Source organism: Schistocerca piceifrons, chromosome 4 (genome assembly GCF_021461385.2).
Source record: "Schistocerca piceifrons isolate TAMUIC-IGC-003096 chromosome 4, iqSchPice1.1, whole genome shotgun sequence".
Lineage (NCBI taxonomy): Eukaryota > Metazoa > Arthropoda > Insecta > Orthoptera > Acrididae > Schistocerca > Schistocerca piceifrons.
In genome coordinates, this window is record NC_060141.1 from 524331120 (window position 1) to 524349091 (window position 17972).

General features: G+C 41.7%; 1 protein-coding gene across 1 annotated transcript in view; it reads right to left on the reverse strand.

Annotated features, from left to right (window-relative positions):
* The window catches only part of LOC124795396 (carboxypeptidase B-like), a 146214-nt gene that overhangs the window by 58192 nt on the left and 70050 nt on the right, over positions 1-17972 (reverse strand). The window contains exons 4-5 of the mRNA XM_047259411.1: positions 11400-11559; positions 1698-1855 (exon numbers count right to left, since the gene is read on the reverse strand). Of these exons, the coding sequence (XP_047115367.1) occupies positions 1698-1855; positions 11400-11559 (318 nt within the window). The remainder of the gene's footprint in view (positions 1-1697; positions 1856-11399; positions 11560-17972) is intronic.

Consider the following 17972-nt stretch of genomic DNA (forward strand, 5'->3'; position numbering starts at 1 on the left):
ATGTTGAACCAGGGCAAAATTTTGAGCGAAGAAACCAGGCGTTGTGTCTTCTGTCTTCTAACTGGAGGAATTGCCTGGTACCATAGAAAAACGCGTCGACTGATAAATTCTCCTCTTCCAGGTTCATTTCTGTCTCTGTCCCCGGAGTCGAGGCAGGCTGGATTTTAAACAAAGTACCAGTCGCTGCGCTGGGTTCTGGTGAGTATGATGTACGACTTCTTTGTGGACTCGGAAGGTGATTTTGGATGAGAGTTAGTTCAGATTTTCGTGTTAGGCACTTTCTACAATGTTTAGTCATTTGTCAGAAGCATTATGGGGTTCTCACTAGTGATAGTGTTGCTATCTTTTAACTAGAGTCACATAGGGCCGACTTTGTTCTTCATCCAGTCACGATTCACCTCATGCATGATGATCCCGATTAACGTTCGCCCGTCCTTTTGATAAGAGCCGCAGGCAAGTTTTGATGAGTCATCCTTTACTAGGAATGGAGAAATCTGCCTTCGGTTGTTCTTTGAATCTTTGAATGTTTGTGTATGAGCGTCAATGTCGAGTTGCTTAGTTCACCTAGTCCTTGCTGAATAATAATGGTTAAGACTATTAAAAACAGTTTTTCCTTACAGGACCATATTGTTAGGATTACGTGTTAAGCTGAGAAGTATGCTCCATTTTGTGAATACATGTCAATCTGAAATGAACTAAGTTCATTAAATGCTCCCCAGCCTGTCATTTTACCTCCCATGTTCATTAACCTCATTTACCCTGTAAGAGAAGGATCCTAGGAGGCGTCTGGTGAAATTTATTCCCTGAGCAATTGATCTGAAGTCCTACAGTTAAATTTCAATTGCGTGGTTTCTTTGTGACAGTAATCAGTTAACAGTAATGTGACTTACCACATCTTGGTATTCAGTAGTAGATGAGTTTTGCTATTTGGTCATCAGAATAACTGATGATGGCCGAAGTAGGGAGGATATAAAATTTAGATTGGCAATGGAAAGAAAATTGTTTCTCAAGAATAGAAATTTGGTAAATCGAATACAGACTTAAGTGTTAGGAAGTCTTTTCTGAAGGTATTTGTCTGGAGTGTCAATGTATGGAAGTGAACTAAAGACGATAAATAGTTTAGATAAGGAGAGAACAGAAGGTTTTGAAATATGGTGATACAGAGGAATTCTAGAGATTAAATGGGTAGATCACGTAACTAATGTGGAGGTCCTGAATAGATTTGGCGAGAAAAGAAACTTATGACACAGCTTGACTAAACCAAGGGATCAGTTGATAGGACACATTTGAGACATAAAGGGATCACCAGTTCAGTATTGGAGGGAAGTGTGAAAGGTAAGACCAAGAGGAGGACCAAGAGATGGACACAGTAAGCAGACTCAGAAGGATGCAGCGAGAAATGGTTATTCTGAGATGAATGGGCTTGCACAGTGTAGAGCAGCGTAGAGAGGTGCGTCAAACAAGTTTTCTGGCTGAAAACAACAACAACAACGACAACAACAAACAGTTGGCGGCTTTTAACAACACTAATAAATTCTGCTGGTCATTCTACCTGTCACAGAGTATTGCAACTCTATAAGCATTTATTTACCTGCCCATGGTGTATACATATGTTAAGGTAAATAGACACCAACCATGTCTTCTGGGTGATTCACCATTTTTGTCACTCAAGAGAGATACTGGGGGCGGGCACTCACGGTATTGTGGGTGTAGTCGTAGCCGTCCGGGTTGAGCACGGGCAGCAGGTACCAGTCGGCGGCTTGCAGCAGCGACGCGGAGGCCGTGCTGTTCTCCACCAGCTGCTGCAGCGTGTACAGGGCCACGCACGGCGCCAGCCACTCGCGCGCGTGGATCGCTGAAACGCCCAAAAACCACAGGCTGCAGCCACCCGCCCATCGGGTCTCACCAGTAACAAAGCCAAGTATCAGACGGTTGCCATATTCCTTGACTTCCGGAAAGCGTTTGACTCGGTGCCCCACTGCAGACTCCTAACTAAGGTACCAGCATATGGGATTGGTTCCCAAGTATGTGAGTGGCTCGAAGACTTCTTAAGTAATAGAACCCAGTACGTTGTCCTCGATGGTGAGTGTTCATCGGAGGTGAGGGTATCATCTGGAGTGCCCCAGGGAAGTGTGGTAGGTGCGCTGTTGTTTTCTATCTACATAAATGATCTTTTGGATAGGGTGGATAGCAATGTGCGGCTGTTTGCTGAGGATGCTGTGGTGTACGGGAAGTTGTCGACGTTGAGTGACTGTAGGAGGATACAAGATGACTTGGGCAGGATTTGTGATTGGTGTAAAGAATGGCAGCTAACTCTGAATATAGATAAATGTAAATTAATGCAGATGAATAGGAAAAAGAATCCCGTAATCTTTTAATACTCCATTAGTAGTGTAGCGCTTGACACAGTCACGTCTATTAAATATTTGGGCGTAACATTGCAGAGCGATATGAAGTGGGTCAAGCATGGCAGTTGTGGGGAAGGTGGATAGTCGTCTTCGGTTCATTGGTAGAATTTTGGGAAGATGTAGTTCATCTGTAAAGGAGACTGCTTATAAAACACTAATACGGCCTATTCTTGAGTATGCTCGAGTGTTTGGGATCCCTATCAGGTCGAATTGAGGAAGGACATAGAAGCAATTCAGAGGCAGGCTCCTAGATTTGTTACTGGTAGGTTTGATCATCACGCGAGTGTTACGGAAATGCTTCAGGAACTCGGGTAGGAGTCTCTAGAGGAAAGGAGGCGTTCTTTTCGTGAATCGCTACTGAGGAAATTTAGAAAATCAGCATTTGAGGCTGACTGCAGTGCAATTTTACTGCCGCCAACTTACATTCCGCGGATAGACCACAAAGATAAGAGAGATTGGGGCTCGTACAGAGGCCAATAGGCAGTCCCTCGTTCTGTTTGGGAGTCGAACAGGGAGAGAAGATGCTAGTTATGGTACGAGGTACCCTCCGCCACGCACCGTATGGTGGATTGAGGAGTATGTATGTAGATGTAGATGTAGAAAGCTATCTTTTCTAAGAGGAACATTCAGTAAGTAATGCAATACATTGTTACATCGGCCAATTTCGGTCGAAAAATGCAGAATTTGATGTGGGATGTTGTGGAATATTCCCGCTTTAGCCCCAATAGTTTCTTAAGCTCCGATAGGTGGCGGCAGTGTGCGTAGCCCGTAACGAAGGTACGTTCCAAGCCCAGAGCTGTCATTGAGTTTCTTTTGGTGGAAAACTGGAGCATCGCAGATATTCATAGACGCTTGCAGGATGTCTTCGTAAACCTTGCAGCGAACAAAAGCACTGTGAATCGTTGGGCGAGGCACCTATCATAATCGCAACAATGTCGTGCAAACCTGTCGTATCTCCCGCTTTCCTACAATTCGCATACAGCTGTGACTCCTGCAATGTTGGAACGTACCATAAAAACATAGAATGAAGGCTTTCACGACCGGATGACATGGCTGCTTGTAAACCTTTTGGGATGTGAAGTCGTGGTCCAAAAAACTCTTCTGTTTCTGATGTTTCGTCCAGAACTGCGCTGGACATCCTCAGAGGTGTTTCTCCGCTGAGTCTTGCCGACTCACCGGAGAAGCGCCTCTGTGGATGTCGGGCGCAGTCCTGGACGAAACGTCATGAACAGAATTTCTTCGACCACGACCTCACATCCACAAAGCTTCGTTGGGGGTTCATCCTCAGCCACCCTACAGCCCGGGTCTCGCACCCTCCGAGTTCCATCTGTTTGGGCCAATGAAGGATGCAAGCCGCGGGAAGCAGTAAGTGGATGATGGGGAGTAACTGATGCAGCAAGAAGTTGGCTCTGACATCGACCAGTAGAGTAGTACCATATGGGTAGACGGGCCCTCCCAGTACGGTGGCGCATTGAATGGATATTATGTCGAAAATAGGGTCTTGTATTCAAAAGAGAAGAGAATAATATGGTGTACTGGAATCCTGAATAAAACCAACCAGCTTTCAGAAAAAAAGTGTTGCATTTCTTACTGAACGACCCTTGTCTTTTGTCCATATTGTTTACAAAAAGGAATTGAGGCTTAATACGAGTATCTCGTAGGCGACCTGATCGATAGAATCACAGCTGTAAAGCCACGATAATGAATTTCAAACGTTTGCTAAGTGATGGGCGAAGGGCGGCAGGTGGCAAGGAAAGCTTTCTATTATTCAATTTGTGAAAATTTTTTACAAGTGAAGAACGTGAGGAACCGCCACGCAGTACCACGTCTCAAGGGAGTCGCGGAACAATGGTCATAGAATATGGGACATGCTGACCGCAACCAGCAGTTGTTTAGCGGAGAATGAAGATTGAAAACTGATGGTATAAAAGTCAGTCGTTGTACTGTATCCTTTAGTGAACGACAGGATTACCACTTTTGCAGAGGCAAATAATCCATTTTCAGACAGTTAGAAGTTTATTAATACAATACGCATGTCTATAACTTTTATCAAGAGTATAGTTAATTTTGTTTTCCGCAGACATTATTGTGTGAGAAAATCTCTTCGCCCTGTTTTCAGTCAGTTTACTCAAGTACGGTAAAGGAAGATATTCCGCGGTGCAGCTAATTTCGTGAATTTTATTTCTTAACCCGCACCTACCATACCTACTGAAGGTTCAACACACCACTTTGGCTTTTAGTCTCTTGGGACATTATTGTTGTCAGATAATGTTGATCTAGCTGACCTCTTCTAATCATCTTACTACTATCACGAAATTACCTACCCGAGCCACGAAATTGCCGACCAATGTCCATAATACTTGATCGTCGTTTAAAATTCCATTTTTACTTGTAGCATAAAAATTGATACATTTCCATGTTTGTTTGCATGGTCATCTTTCGCAGCAGCTGTTAAAATCAGTTATTACAGGCATTTCCGTCTTAAGCTTACTGCAGTTTCATTAAAGAGAATTTTATACCAGACGAATTTCGCTTTTCTTTATAAAGCATCTTCCGTGGTTATTTTGCAAATTGAATGCATACGTTTCCCATTTGTGGTTGTTTTAGATAAAAAACGGTTTTCTGTTTATAAAGTTGGAGCATAAATTTATTACTTACGGCGTTTCTTTACATATTCTCCAAACAACTGCTTCTTCCCTCCGTGTTAGCAGCGGGTTTCACATATACACTTGGCAGTTTTTGCCATTCTGCAGTATTTCTTGCACTCCATTTGAGTTATTTAATTTGCACTCCAACGTTATAAACAGAAGGCTGTTTTTAATCTAAATACAATCAAAAATCTAAAAACATACGTATCCAATTTGAGGAATAACCATGGAAGATGCTTTTTATATAAAAGCGAAACGCGTCACGCGTAGAAATTCTCTTTAATTAAATTGCAGTAAGCCTAAGACGGAAAAACCACTAATAACTTATTTTAATAGCTGCTGCGGAAGATGGCCACGCAAACAAACATATTGTGGACGCCTTGTCAGGCATTTTCAAGTGGCCTCTGTATGAAGTTTGGAAAAATGTACCTCAACCTGCATAAAACTGTCCAAGATATAAAGTTTAACAATATTTGTAGGTCAAATAATATTATACCTAAATACATTAATGTACAGATTAAAAACAGTGCTGCCAGTGCACAGAAAACCAAACAAATAGCTCAAAAAATTTTCCTAAATAGCGAAATCAAGTCTCTCTATGATAAAAAGCACACCCCAAATTGGGAGCTGTGTAAAGCATATCTTAATCTTCCAATAGTTCTGAATAATACCACTGTTTTCTCCCATCTTGTTAGTAAGGTTGAAAACCGTGCATATACTGTGATAGAAAAAACGAAAAAACTCACAGAAGAAAGATTGCAAATTTAAAAGCTAAACAAACACCCAACGCAGCCACAAATTACATCAAATGTAACGAAAAATATCACTTCCATCCAAGGTTCATCAACCTCGGTGACACTGCCTTGAATAAAAAAGAAATAAAACTTCTCGAAAAATGTCTGAAACATGATGTAAACAGACAAATAGATCAAAAATACATCGACAATCTCATAGTTGAATCAGAAAGGATTCTCACACAGGAAAACAGAAACGAAAGAAATGAGGTGAATACTGGTCTGACGAGAGAGCTAGTCAGCAATGATATCAAAAACATAACAACACAGATGAAAGAAAACACAGGAAACCAAAACAATACAGATTCCATAACACTGAGAAAACTTAAAAATAAACCGCTGGAACACAACACTAACATCACTAGGACAGATAAAGGAAGCTCAGTGGTTCTCATGGACAAAAAACAATGCATCACTAAGACACAAGAGTTCATAAAAAAAAAAAAATTACGAAATTAAAATCAGCTCCAACAAACAGATCACAAACGAAGTTGAGAAACACTCTGAAAAACATTGAACATGCTCGTACACTAGAAAAAAAAGGAAATAGCTGAAGACACCTTCCCTGAAATGCCAACCAAAGCTACACAAAAAAGACCTCCTTCTCAGAGTCTATATCTATGTGAATAATTATAGAAACGCTCCCAATTACCCACTTGCAAGATATATGTTGAAAATCTTATCAGAAAACTACAAATTACAAGAGGACAGAGCTATAAGAAAACACCACACAATTGATACATTACATAAAAGACATACATTTTCCAGACACACCCACCTTAATGTCATTTGATGTTGAAAATATCTATTCCAATATAGCATCATATTAACTAAAGCAATAAATAACATAGAAAAAAATCTTAAGAGACATAGCACACTTCCATGTGCATACGTCAAATAAATAGTCAGGCTGACAGATCTAATAACAGAACAAGCCTATTTCCAGTTCAATATGGAATTACATTTACAAAGTGAGAGATTACCAGTGATATCCCCAGTGTCCGAAACCACAGCAAACATATTTATGAATCATGTAGAACAGGTTATACTTAACAAAATTCTCCCAAATATCTATACTGGATTAGATATATGGATGACCTCTTGTGGCTGACAGAAGAACCGAGCAATAAAATTGACCAGTTACACACAAACATAAATTTTATTCCAGATAGGATACATTTTACAATATAGAAAGAGCAGAATAGGCAGTTAAATTTCTTGGAAATCGCCATAAAGATCCAAAACAACCAACACACGTTTCACATATGCAAAAACCGATAACAACAGACACAGTTATATATGAGACATCACAACACCCAAACTCTCAACAGCAAGCAGCACCTATATATATATATATATATATATATATATATATACTTTTGAACACTATTAAGGTAAATGCATTGTTTGTTCTCTATCAAAATCTTTCATTTGCTAACTATTCCTGTCAGTAGTTAGTGACTTCAGTAGTTAGAATCTTTTATTTATCTGGTAGTATTGGAGCTCGCTGCATTGCAGTAGTTCTAGTAATGAAGATTTTTGTGAGGTAAGTGATTCATGAAAGGTATAGGTTATTGTTAGTCAGGGCCATTCTTTTGTACGGATTATTAAAAGTCAGATTGCGTTGTGCTAAAAATATTGTGTGTCAGTTTAGTGATGATCAGAATAAGTAAAGAGAGAAATGTCTGAGTACGTTCAGTTTTGCTCAGCTGTTTGAAAATCAAATAACGTAAGGTGTTTAGCAGCACAATCATTCAAAAATTTTTCTAAACGGACGTTACAGTGTCTTGGTAGTTCTGACACGCTCGTCCACCGGTTGTGTGGTTGCTCATGAGTTGGTGCTGGAAGTGTTTCAGCAAAATATTCAGCAAAGTCTGCTTTGCAGAACTTAGTGAAACAATGGCGCGAAAACTGTTGAAGAGATGTATTCCAGGGAAGCTATGAAACGACGCAGTATTTTCAGTGATGTAGTTTGATCACTCAAGGTGCTGGTGTTGATGGTCTAGTGGTAAGGTGCGATCCTGGAGACAGTAAGATCGCGGAATTTTCCAGTCTGACTTTTGTGTTAGCCTTCACGTCTCAATGATGTGAAGATATATCAGGAACGACACGTGGTTCAGATTCCATGTTAAACTGTAGTTTCCCTTCCCCTGGTAGGATCATTGGGATAGGTTAGGGGCCCCTTACCTAATACTGATACATTTATCCTCCTTCATTATCCCTGGAAGTTATGTTAACCGGGGTCCTACACTACTGGTCATTAAAATTGCTACACCACGAAGATGACGTGCTACAGACGCGAAATTTAACCGACAGGAAGAAGATGCTGTCATATGCAAATGATTAGATTTTCAGAGCATTCACACAAGGTTGGCGCCGGTAGCGACACCTAAAACGTGCTGACATGAGGAAAGTTTCCAACCGATTTCTCATACACAAACAGCAGTTGACCGGCGTTGCCTGGTGAAACATTGTTGTGATGCCTCGTGTAAGGAGGATAAATGCATAACATCACGTTTCCGACTTTGGTAAAGGTCGGATTGTAGCCTATCGCGATTGCGGTTTATCGTATCGCTACATTGCTGCTCGCGTTGGTCGAGATCCAATGACTGTTAGCAGAATATGGAATCGGTGGGTTCAGGAGGGTAATACGAACGCCGTGCTGGATCCCAACGGCCTCGTATCACTAGCAGTCGAGATGACAGGCATCTTATCCGCATAGCTGTAACGGATCGTGCAGCCACGTCTCGATCCCTGAGTCAACAGATGGGGACGTTTGCAAGACAACAACCATCTACACGAACAGTTCGACGACGTTTGCAGCAGCATGGACTATCAGCTGGGACACCATGGCTGCGGTTACCCTTGACGCTGCATCACAGACAGGAGCGCCTGCGATGGTGTATTCAACGACGAACCTGGGCGCACGAAAGGCAAAACATCATTTTTCCGGATGAATCCAGGTTCTGCTTACAGCATCATGATGGTCGCATCCGTGTTGGCGACATCGCGGTGAATGCACATTGGAAGCGAGTATTCGTCATCGCCATACTGGCGTAACCCCCGGCATGATGGTATGGGGTGCCGTTGGTTACACGTCTCGGTCACCTCTTGTTCGCATTGACCGCATTTTGAACAGTGGATGTTACATTTCAGCTGTGTTGCAACCAGTGGCTCTACCCTTCATTCACTCCCTGCAAAACCCTACATTTCAGCAGGATAATGCACGACCGCATATTGCAGGTCCTGCACGAGCCTTTCTGGATACAGAAAATGTTCGACTGCTGCCCTGGCCAGCACATTCTCCAGACCTCTCACCAATTGCAAACGTCTGGTCAATTGTGGCCGAGCAACTGGCTCGTCACAATATGCCAGTCACTACTCTTGATGAACTGTGCTATCGTGTTGAAGCTGCATGGGCAGCTGTACCTGTACACGCCATCCAAGCTCTGTTTGACTCAATGCCCAGGCGTATCAAGGCCGTTATTGCGGCCAGAGGTGGTTGTTCCGGGTACTGGTTTCTCAGGATCTATGCACCCAAATTGGCCAGTAGTGTAGAAACGACGGAGAGGATCCGTCCCCGCCGCAGTCGCATGGTCCGCAACCCCACGACGACTACCGCAGTCCACTTCACCCCTCCGCCGCCTCACACCGAACCCAGGGTTATTGTGCGGTTCGGTCCCCGGTGGACCCCCCAGGAAACGTCTCACACCAGACGAGCGTAACCCCTATGTATGCGTGGTAGAGTAATGGTGGTGTACGCGTACGTGGAGAACTTGTTTGCGCGGCAATCGCCGACATAGTGTAGCTGAGGCGGAATAAGGGGAACCAGACCGCATTCGCCGAGCTGATGGAAAACCGCCTAAAAACCATCCACAGACTGGCCGGCTCATCGGACCTCGACACAAATCAGCCGGGCGGATTCGTGCCGGGGACCAGGTGCTCCTTCTCGCCCGGAAAACCGTGAGTTAGACCGCACGGCCACCCGGATGGGCGACCCGGTTGGGGTACTCAAAGGTGCGTACCCGCCAGGTTCCTCGCCACCAACCAGAAGACCATAAAGAGCTCCCACCTGTTTAACCCAATGAAGGATGCAACCTGCAGAAAGCATGACGTGGATGATGGGGAGGCAATTGATGCAGCGAGACGTTGGCTCCGACGTCGATCAACAGAGTTGTACCATGCGAACATACAGGCCCTCCCAGTATGGTGGCGTAAGAACAAACCAGTTTTTAGAAAAAAAAAGTGTAGCATTACTTGTTGCACGGCCTTCATACCTAAAGATTAAACTTTCTTCTCCTTCTTGCGCATCTTTCCGAAGCAGTGAAGCCCTGGAAAGTACCTGTAGCTATGGTTTTCCCACACCTTTACTCTCTCACTGTGAGAATGGTAGCTATGGCTAGCGGCTTCTGCAACATTCTAAAGCACAATTTTAATGAAGTCTTGCTTGTTTGCCTCTTCCTAAAAGAATGTATTCCTTTGCAAATGGTTCAAATGGCTCTGAGCACTATGGGACTTAACATCTGAGGTGATCACTCCCCTAGAACTTAGAACTACTTAAACCTAACTAACCTGAAGACATCACAAACATCCATGCCCGAGGCAGGATTCGAACCTGCGACCGTAGCGGTCGCGCGTTTCCGGGCTGAAGCGCCTACAACCTCTCGGCCACAACGGCCGGCTATTCCTTTGCACATAACTGCAAGTACCTGATTGTGAAGAACTTTCTCTGCATCTACACTGTCTGTCCGAAAAGTTCCGAGACTGATTTTATTCCTGGCGTATAAGCGACGACTGCGCTGTAACTAATGTGGCAGATTGAACTGACAAGTGTGAAAAATAAATGTGCATGTGAGCAGTAAGTTGTGAGCAGGCAGTGTTAAGTAGTGGACGTGCAGCCGTAGTGTGTCAGTGTTGTTGAGTCACAAATCGCAGTGGAGCAAGATCTCTAAACCAAGTGTTCGAGACATTCTCCACAATGTTTTGAGGAAGAGTGTGTAAACTTTGTCCCGGACACTTTGACTCCCGAACAAAAACAACGACGAGTGGTGCAGCCGCGACTTCGTTCTAATAAAAACTAGGACAATTCTTTTCCGGAAAAATCATCAACAGAGACGAGACTTGGTGTTATCAACAAGAACCTGCCTCAAAGCATGATTGTATGAACTTTCTGTGCATGATGCTCAAGTTGAGGAGGGGGGGGGAGGGGGGCAGGGGTGAACTATCTAAATTACTTGAAGCACTGAATCCACTTTCTTTCGTCTATTTTTTGTCAACCCAGTCTCAAAGCTTTTTGGGTTAGTGGAGTATGGTGCGCGAAGAGTGCTGGTACCGTGCTAAGCAATGAAGAGTCAGAAACAAGCACGTCCAAAGTGCACAGATTGGAAGGCTACACTTGAATGAGATGGCCACCTGTTCGGACCAGCGCTCAGCACGAAAGTGAGTGTCTTCACCGGTGCCGCGTTATTTTGCTCGAGCTGCGCCTGTCCTTTCTGATAATGTCTCAGGAAGGGGTGCGCCGCCACGCAGGAGAGCGCGCACAGACTCACTTGCGTCTACGAAGATGACAGGCTTGGCCGCATCGCTGTCGGAGCTGGCGGTAACCACCTTGACCAGCTTGAGGTCGCGGCCCTCCGTGCTTTGCCCGATAGTCTCCAGCGTCACCAAGTCCGGATACTGCGTAGCCAGAGTGTCCAAGTAGGCGTAGATCTGCAACAAAAAAGCATCATGGGGCTTTTCTGTTCACGTCATCGTCTAACTCAGAAGAGGTGATAATATTTCCTTGGTTGCGGACCACAGTCATAATACACTTTTTAAATGAAGCTCTATTTTTTTTAAAATATTCATATTATTCATTTCTTTCAGTACCGCGATTTCGACTGCAGAATCCCTCCCCATTCCCCTCCCCTCCTCCCTCCTCATGCCCCCCTTTCTCCTCGCCTCATAAATCACATGTTACAACAGTAAACTGCCGTTTCTTTAAAAAAATCAGACCCCCGTGTATAAAAATCTTCAAGCCTCTGATTTCCCTATAAATGAGCTAATGGCTCAAATACGTGCCTCTAGGCGTGTAAGCAAAAAAAAGTTTACAAAGTTTGTTGGAAGCGGCTAAGTGCTCCTATTATGAAGCACTGGATAGTGCAAACTGGGTAATTTGCGCATTATTTTAACCTAAAGCTAGTTTTTCACGCTTCTCAAAGTTTATGACGTCAGATCTTCTGAACTATTTGTCATACAATGGTATAATTTCGCAGGTATATTAAGCGACATATGTAGATACTGTGTGCAAAGAGTGTTGCGAACAGAGGTCATAGTAAAGAAGTAATAAATTATGAAGTCATGACTGACGTTTTACTACATACCTTTTAGGCAGAATCTAGTTTTTCACGCATCTCAGTGTTTATGAGGGAATATCTCTTGAAATATGTGTCTTACAGTGATATAATTTTGCAGGTATGTTCACTGATACATGTACCTAATTTCTCCCAAACGTGTTGTAAATAGGGTTAGTGGTAAAGACACAATAAATTAAAACGTCGTACCCTATGCTGAAGTTTGACTACAAGAACAGCGAAAATGTAAGGGACAAACTTGTTTCCTTTCACCGTTTTATGGGGGCGTCAGCGAGAAAAAATTCATGAAGGTTTGAAAACATGTCTAAACTTTGCAGTATGTCGTTAAGCGCCATCATTGTCAAATACTGGATGAATGAAGTCCGCGTATTTGCGCTTCGTCAGGCACGCTGCATCAAGACGAACACACAGTTCCTAACTCTAATACTTGTCTTATTGTGCTGAACTGTTAACATAAGATTATACCTCATAATGAGTAGATTATCACTGGATTCTAAATTTTTAACGTCGTTCAGTAATTACTCGAAACACTGAAAATCGAATTTCTGTAGCCCTTGCGCTGCAACTGGTACTAGGTTCTGAGTTCCGGGATGGCGTTTCAGTAATATAGATATGTGTTTAGTTATCTTTATTGCTAAATAGGCTCCTTATCTATAGCATGTGTTAATGTAGGCACTGATGCATTGTAGAAGTCACTGTAACACCCCTGTTTAGACTTGTTGTTTATAATATGTGTTAATGTCGCATTATATGTCATGTGAAAATGACCGTAACCCCACTGCATGTATTGTTGTTTTGCCCTCAGGTGTGTGGTCGTCTCTTTTACATATGTAAAACGGAGCAGAATAGATCAAGATTTTATGCTGCGGCATGTATGCATACTGTTTCAGGAGTACGAGGTGTTTGTTTCAGAAAAGTTATATTTAAGTTTTAGCGATGCCTTTTATGCATCGAGTTTCTGTGAGATACTGGCATAACAATTTGTATGAGTTTGATGAACGCTAGGCGGAATACACAACCCATTCCCCTTCCTTAATATGGCACTCCAAAGATTATGCATCTCATACAGTGATTGAAACCCGAATATTAGTCTCTGAAGTGGCAGAGACGAAAATCAATGTTAGTTCATGCTTGGACAGCGTTCGTTCTTACCACAGCACTGCGCTGGCCAGAACTATCACAGTACAGTACTTGAAAGAATGTCTGCCTTGCGTAAGGTTAGCTGTCTTATAATGAGACAACAGGTACATATATATCCATATATATTTTGAAATATTTCGAAAACGGCGTGTCATTCATACATGTCTGATATTTACTGACTTCATAAGTAATGGACCTTAAAGTCTGTATATCAAATGTTATCACATTACGCCTTTCACTTTGTCATCCATAAATTTTATTGTTTTAAATTTTCACCCTGTACCTGAAAAGGCCTGAACAACAGTAGTCGCGATACTGAAATAAATAAATAATTAAAAGCTTAAAGTCAAATATAGACAATGATTTTATTTTAAAAAGTGTGCTTAAAATTTTTTTTCTACTCTGTCTTCTGGGATTAAATTATGGATTCTCGAAGGAAACCCAAGTGATCTCCAAGTGCTAACGAACTAAACCTGTCGAAGTATTCGTGGTAACAGTCAATAATCGTGGGAGAGACGGAGAGTATATTACCTCTCATTATGCAGCAAAACTGGGATAATATTTGGTAGTGGGCAAGGTGCACTGTTACCCGCCAGCTTCACTGAAACTGATCAGCTGCATTAGCAAAGCTCCTGAGTTCACTGTGAAGAGCCAGAAAATTGCTCACAGAAGAAAAGGCGTTTGCAGTGGAAGACTTTCATCGTTACCCAAGAATCCTTTAAGCCATATTCTCGCTCTAAGCCGCTGCCTGTCTAAGTGAGAAAACAAATATAATCTCTCTGACAAATTAATGTATAGGTAATATAGATGACATATAAAAACTGATTTTATACAGTTAAAGAGTAAACACGAGGTAAATTTCATTACGAATATATGGTACAAGGGGCGAAGAAAAAGTTACCGTTTGAAGGCAAAATCACCGTGAACGCTGAGGCAATAATCCCACCGAAGCACAAGGTTAAATATACCCGTTTGGTAAATTACCGTGTCCTGCTGCGTGAAGTAGTTCATATCTGCCTGCTACACAGCCTTGTCCGACAGGAATCGTCGACTCTGCATGGTCTTTTTTAAGGGACCGAAGGCATCGTAGTCGTATCTGGAAGGGTCAGCATTATAGGGCGGGTGCTCGAGTGTCCCCCATTTGAGTTGCGTAAATTCTGCGTTACGACATTTTCTATACAGGAACGTGCATTATCTTGAAACAGCAGCACCCCCGAGCAGCATTCCACAACGATGGTTTCCAGCAGGCATGCTGACCCATACACGATCTTCACTGTCCGACGGATGTCTTACTGTGTTCGTCCTCCTGTAGCCAAGAAAAGAATAATAGCATGTTGGTCCTGATTGGACGCATTTGGTAATAACGTAGTCATAGTTCACGTTTCCGCATTTACCGCACACAAGCCGAAAAGACATTAATGCCGTAATAGACTCTTGTCTACATGTCGGTGCTTATATATCCACTTCGGAGTCCCGCTACGTTGCATACACGCTGTAGCAACGCCCTCTAACGGAAATTTTTCACCGTCCCTTATATTATGATCTCGGCGCACGAAAATTATATTAATTTTTATTACTTAATAACTAACGAAGTTTATGATCATTTTTCGAAATATTGGTTGAAATTACACTCGCTCTCACAACCCCCTGAGGATACGGAATCACTAGTATTCTGTGCACTGATTTTTTTGTACTACCGCTGTGGATTAATGCCGTGAGAAGTGTAAACTTCTATCGCAAAAAACCAAACTTTTTTCTGAAGTATTTGTAGATACTTGCAGTGTCTTGCAACAGTCTGTAAGGGAACATTGTACGCTTGCTATTGAAGGAATCACTTTATTGAAGAATAGCTGCCCTTCTGAAGATTGTGCAGTGGCCTGTAATGATCACTATACAGATTGATTGTATAATACTTGAATTGTTGTCATCTCTGGTTAGTTACAATTTATTATGGAAATGAATCAGAGATGACTGGATGATAATTGTGTAGTAAACTGTATAGTGATTTGCTACTGATTGTATTTATAAATAAATGATTGTTGCAATAGTAAGTGTATATGCATCGCTATTATACACTTACTGCTGCACCTGTCAGTTATTTATGAATACTGTTCATCACAAAATCAATGGTGTCCAAAACGTGAGGCGAACAAAACTATTGTAGATGGGCAACAATTCGAAATATAGATATAGTGTAAATAGCTCGAGAATGAAGAAAATAGTAAGTCCAGTGCAAGTAATCTGCCCATACTAAGAAATAGAGGCAAAGTAAAACTCACGAAAGTTGAAAAGAAAGCAGAAAGACACAAGTAAAATTAGATTTTAACGAAATGTAAGAACAAGTTCATTAGACATGAAAGGAGTGCTTTGATAGGTCAGATAATTTGGGGAAAATATACAGTTTCTTTAATGAAACAACCGTAACAGAGTGCGGAGGGGACAAGAATTTGAATAACCGAACGAAAATTTGAATCCCATTAATCTCAAGTTCGAACTGAGTGCCTTGACAACCGCACATACTTCTTCAATCCAGAACGACAAAAAAGTATTCCACCAGTACTTGCAGTGATGAAAATTTATGATTTAGGAACACAAAAAATATCACAGCAAGTACAGTTATTTACAACTAAGCACACAAATCATGAAATGAAATGTGAGTAAAAATTTGTGCTGCTTAATTACCTCTGGGCATGTTTCTATAACTACTGAGAAATGAATCAGCATTCGTGCATGAGAAACACAGAAAATGCAGATGAAAATGCTTTATTTACCCGGAGAAGAGCGTAAATAAAATAATGAAACAGTTTTTATACGATATTTGCTGCATCTGAGAGTTTTTTTTTTTTAATTCTTGTATTTAAACGTCTGGGAGTCGTTCAGGTTTATGCTCCAACGTGCTCACATTCAGTTGAGGAGGCAGAATACCTCTACGAAGAGCTACAGAAAATTATAAGAGACATAAAATTCACTGCAATACAGTAACAAGGTATTTTAATTCGATAGTAGGACAAAACCAAAATAATGAACACTCAGAGGTCATACGTTAAGAGTTTGCCAAGAAGACTGCCACGTTTGTCCTTAAAACATTCATCATGAAGAAAACACACTAGTAATAAAAATAATGGGAATTTATTTGAGAATATGGATGTATACCAAATTAAATTAAGTAACAAGCTCTGCACTTAAGAAAATGATTTTATAAATACATACGAAAGGAGCTATCATTTAGCAAAGGCACCTGAAGATGTTACAGGTACGAAGAACACAAAGGAAAAGAAAACCTGAAAGGGAACAAGTAGTTGCTTAACAGATGACGTAAGTTTCAAGCAAAAAACATTAAAAACATGATGGAATGTTAATGATAGAAACATAACAGAGCAAGTTTGGAAGTAGTCCTGGAAGTCAGTTTCAAAAAAGACTTAAAGAAAGTAAAATCATACATCAGAATAAAATAATAGAAACAGTCGTATAAGCAAACGTAGGCTTCCGTGGCCATTGTCACAGTCAACAAACTTCTTCTGGGTTTGGTAACCAATACACCCTGAGGAAGGCGCCTTGCAACAGTCGCCGAAACGTCGGAATTTTACAGATGACAATGCGACCTCAAACCCAGAAGAATTTTATTGACAATCGTATATGCAGTTGATGAGTTTTGTTTATAGAATAGATTAAGAGGACGGCTAAATGGGTGTGAATGAAATAAACAAGAGAGTAGAAATGAATTAGTGTACTTTTGGAAACATGAACGAGTTTACACAAATGTAATATATGTGTCTTAAACAGAAAGTTTACAGTCAACGTGTATCAACAAGTCTGATTTAAAGCAGTATGATATGGAGTGTCAAACGTTAAACCATTGTAAAAGTATTAGTCGAAATTTAATGATTTGTGGTAGGTAAACAATAACTACATCAGACTAGAGTGGAAGACATAACTGTGACCATAATGAAAACGTAATGGAAACAGGCGGAGGCATTTTGCCACATAATTGCGTGTTACCAGGACGAAAGTAGTTTTTTGCTGGATTCCAAGAGATAAGAAAAGACCAATGAGACGATGTAAAGGAAGGTGGGTGGACAGTACTGGCTAATATGGATGATTATAGCTGAAACCTATTAAGTGCGGAGAAGGCTCGAGGAAGCCTATGTATAGGGGTGGATGTCTAATGGCTGACGGTGAAGATGGTCTAATACAAAAGTAATATTTGTTTGTCCGTTTTCTATGTGATCCTATACCATTTATCCGATTTCCAGTGAATCTTTGGTGAGCTGTTGTTTGCACACGCTCGAAGGTCTCTATGGGAGTAAGAAATATCTCCCATCCATAGGGGTACGGGTGGAAAAGGGTGAAGGTAGTATACCCCAAGTACCGTTGGGGCTGGGGAGTGATAAGTCGTGACATGTAAAACTCGTATATTGATTGCTGTTGTAATAAAGTTTACTGCACCAGGAATAGATGAAACACCTGCTAAGTGTAACCATAAAATAGCTAGGTCTACTGATACACCCCCATGTGCGATAGCACCTGCTCGTGGAGGGGGGAGGGGGGTAAACTGTCGAACCTGTAGCAGCACCATTATCTACTATTATCTACTATAGGAATGAAGAAGAAGGGTTAATGAAGGAGGTA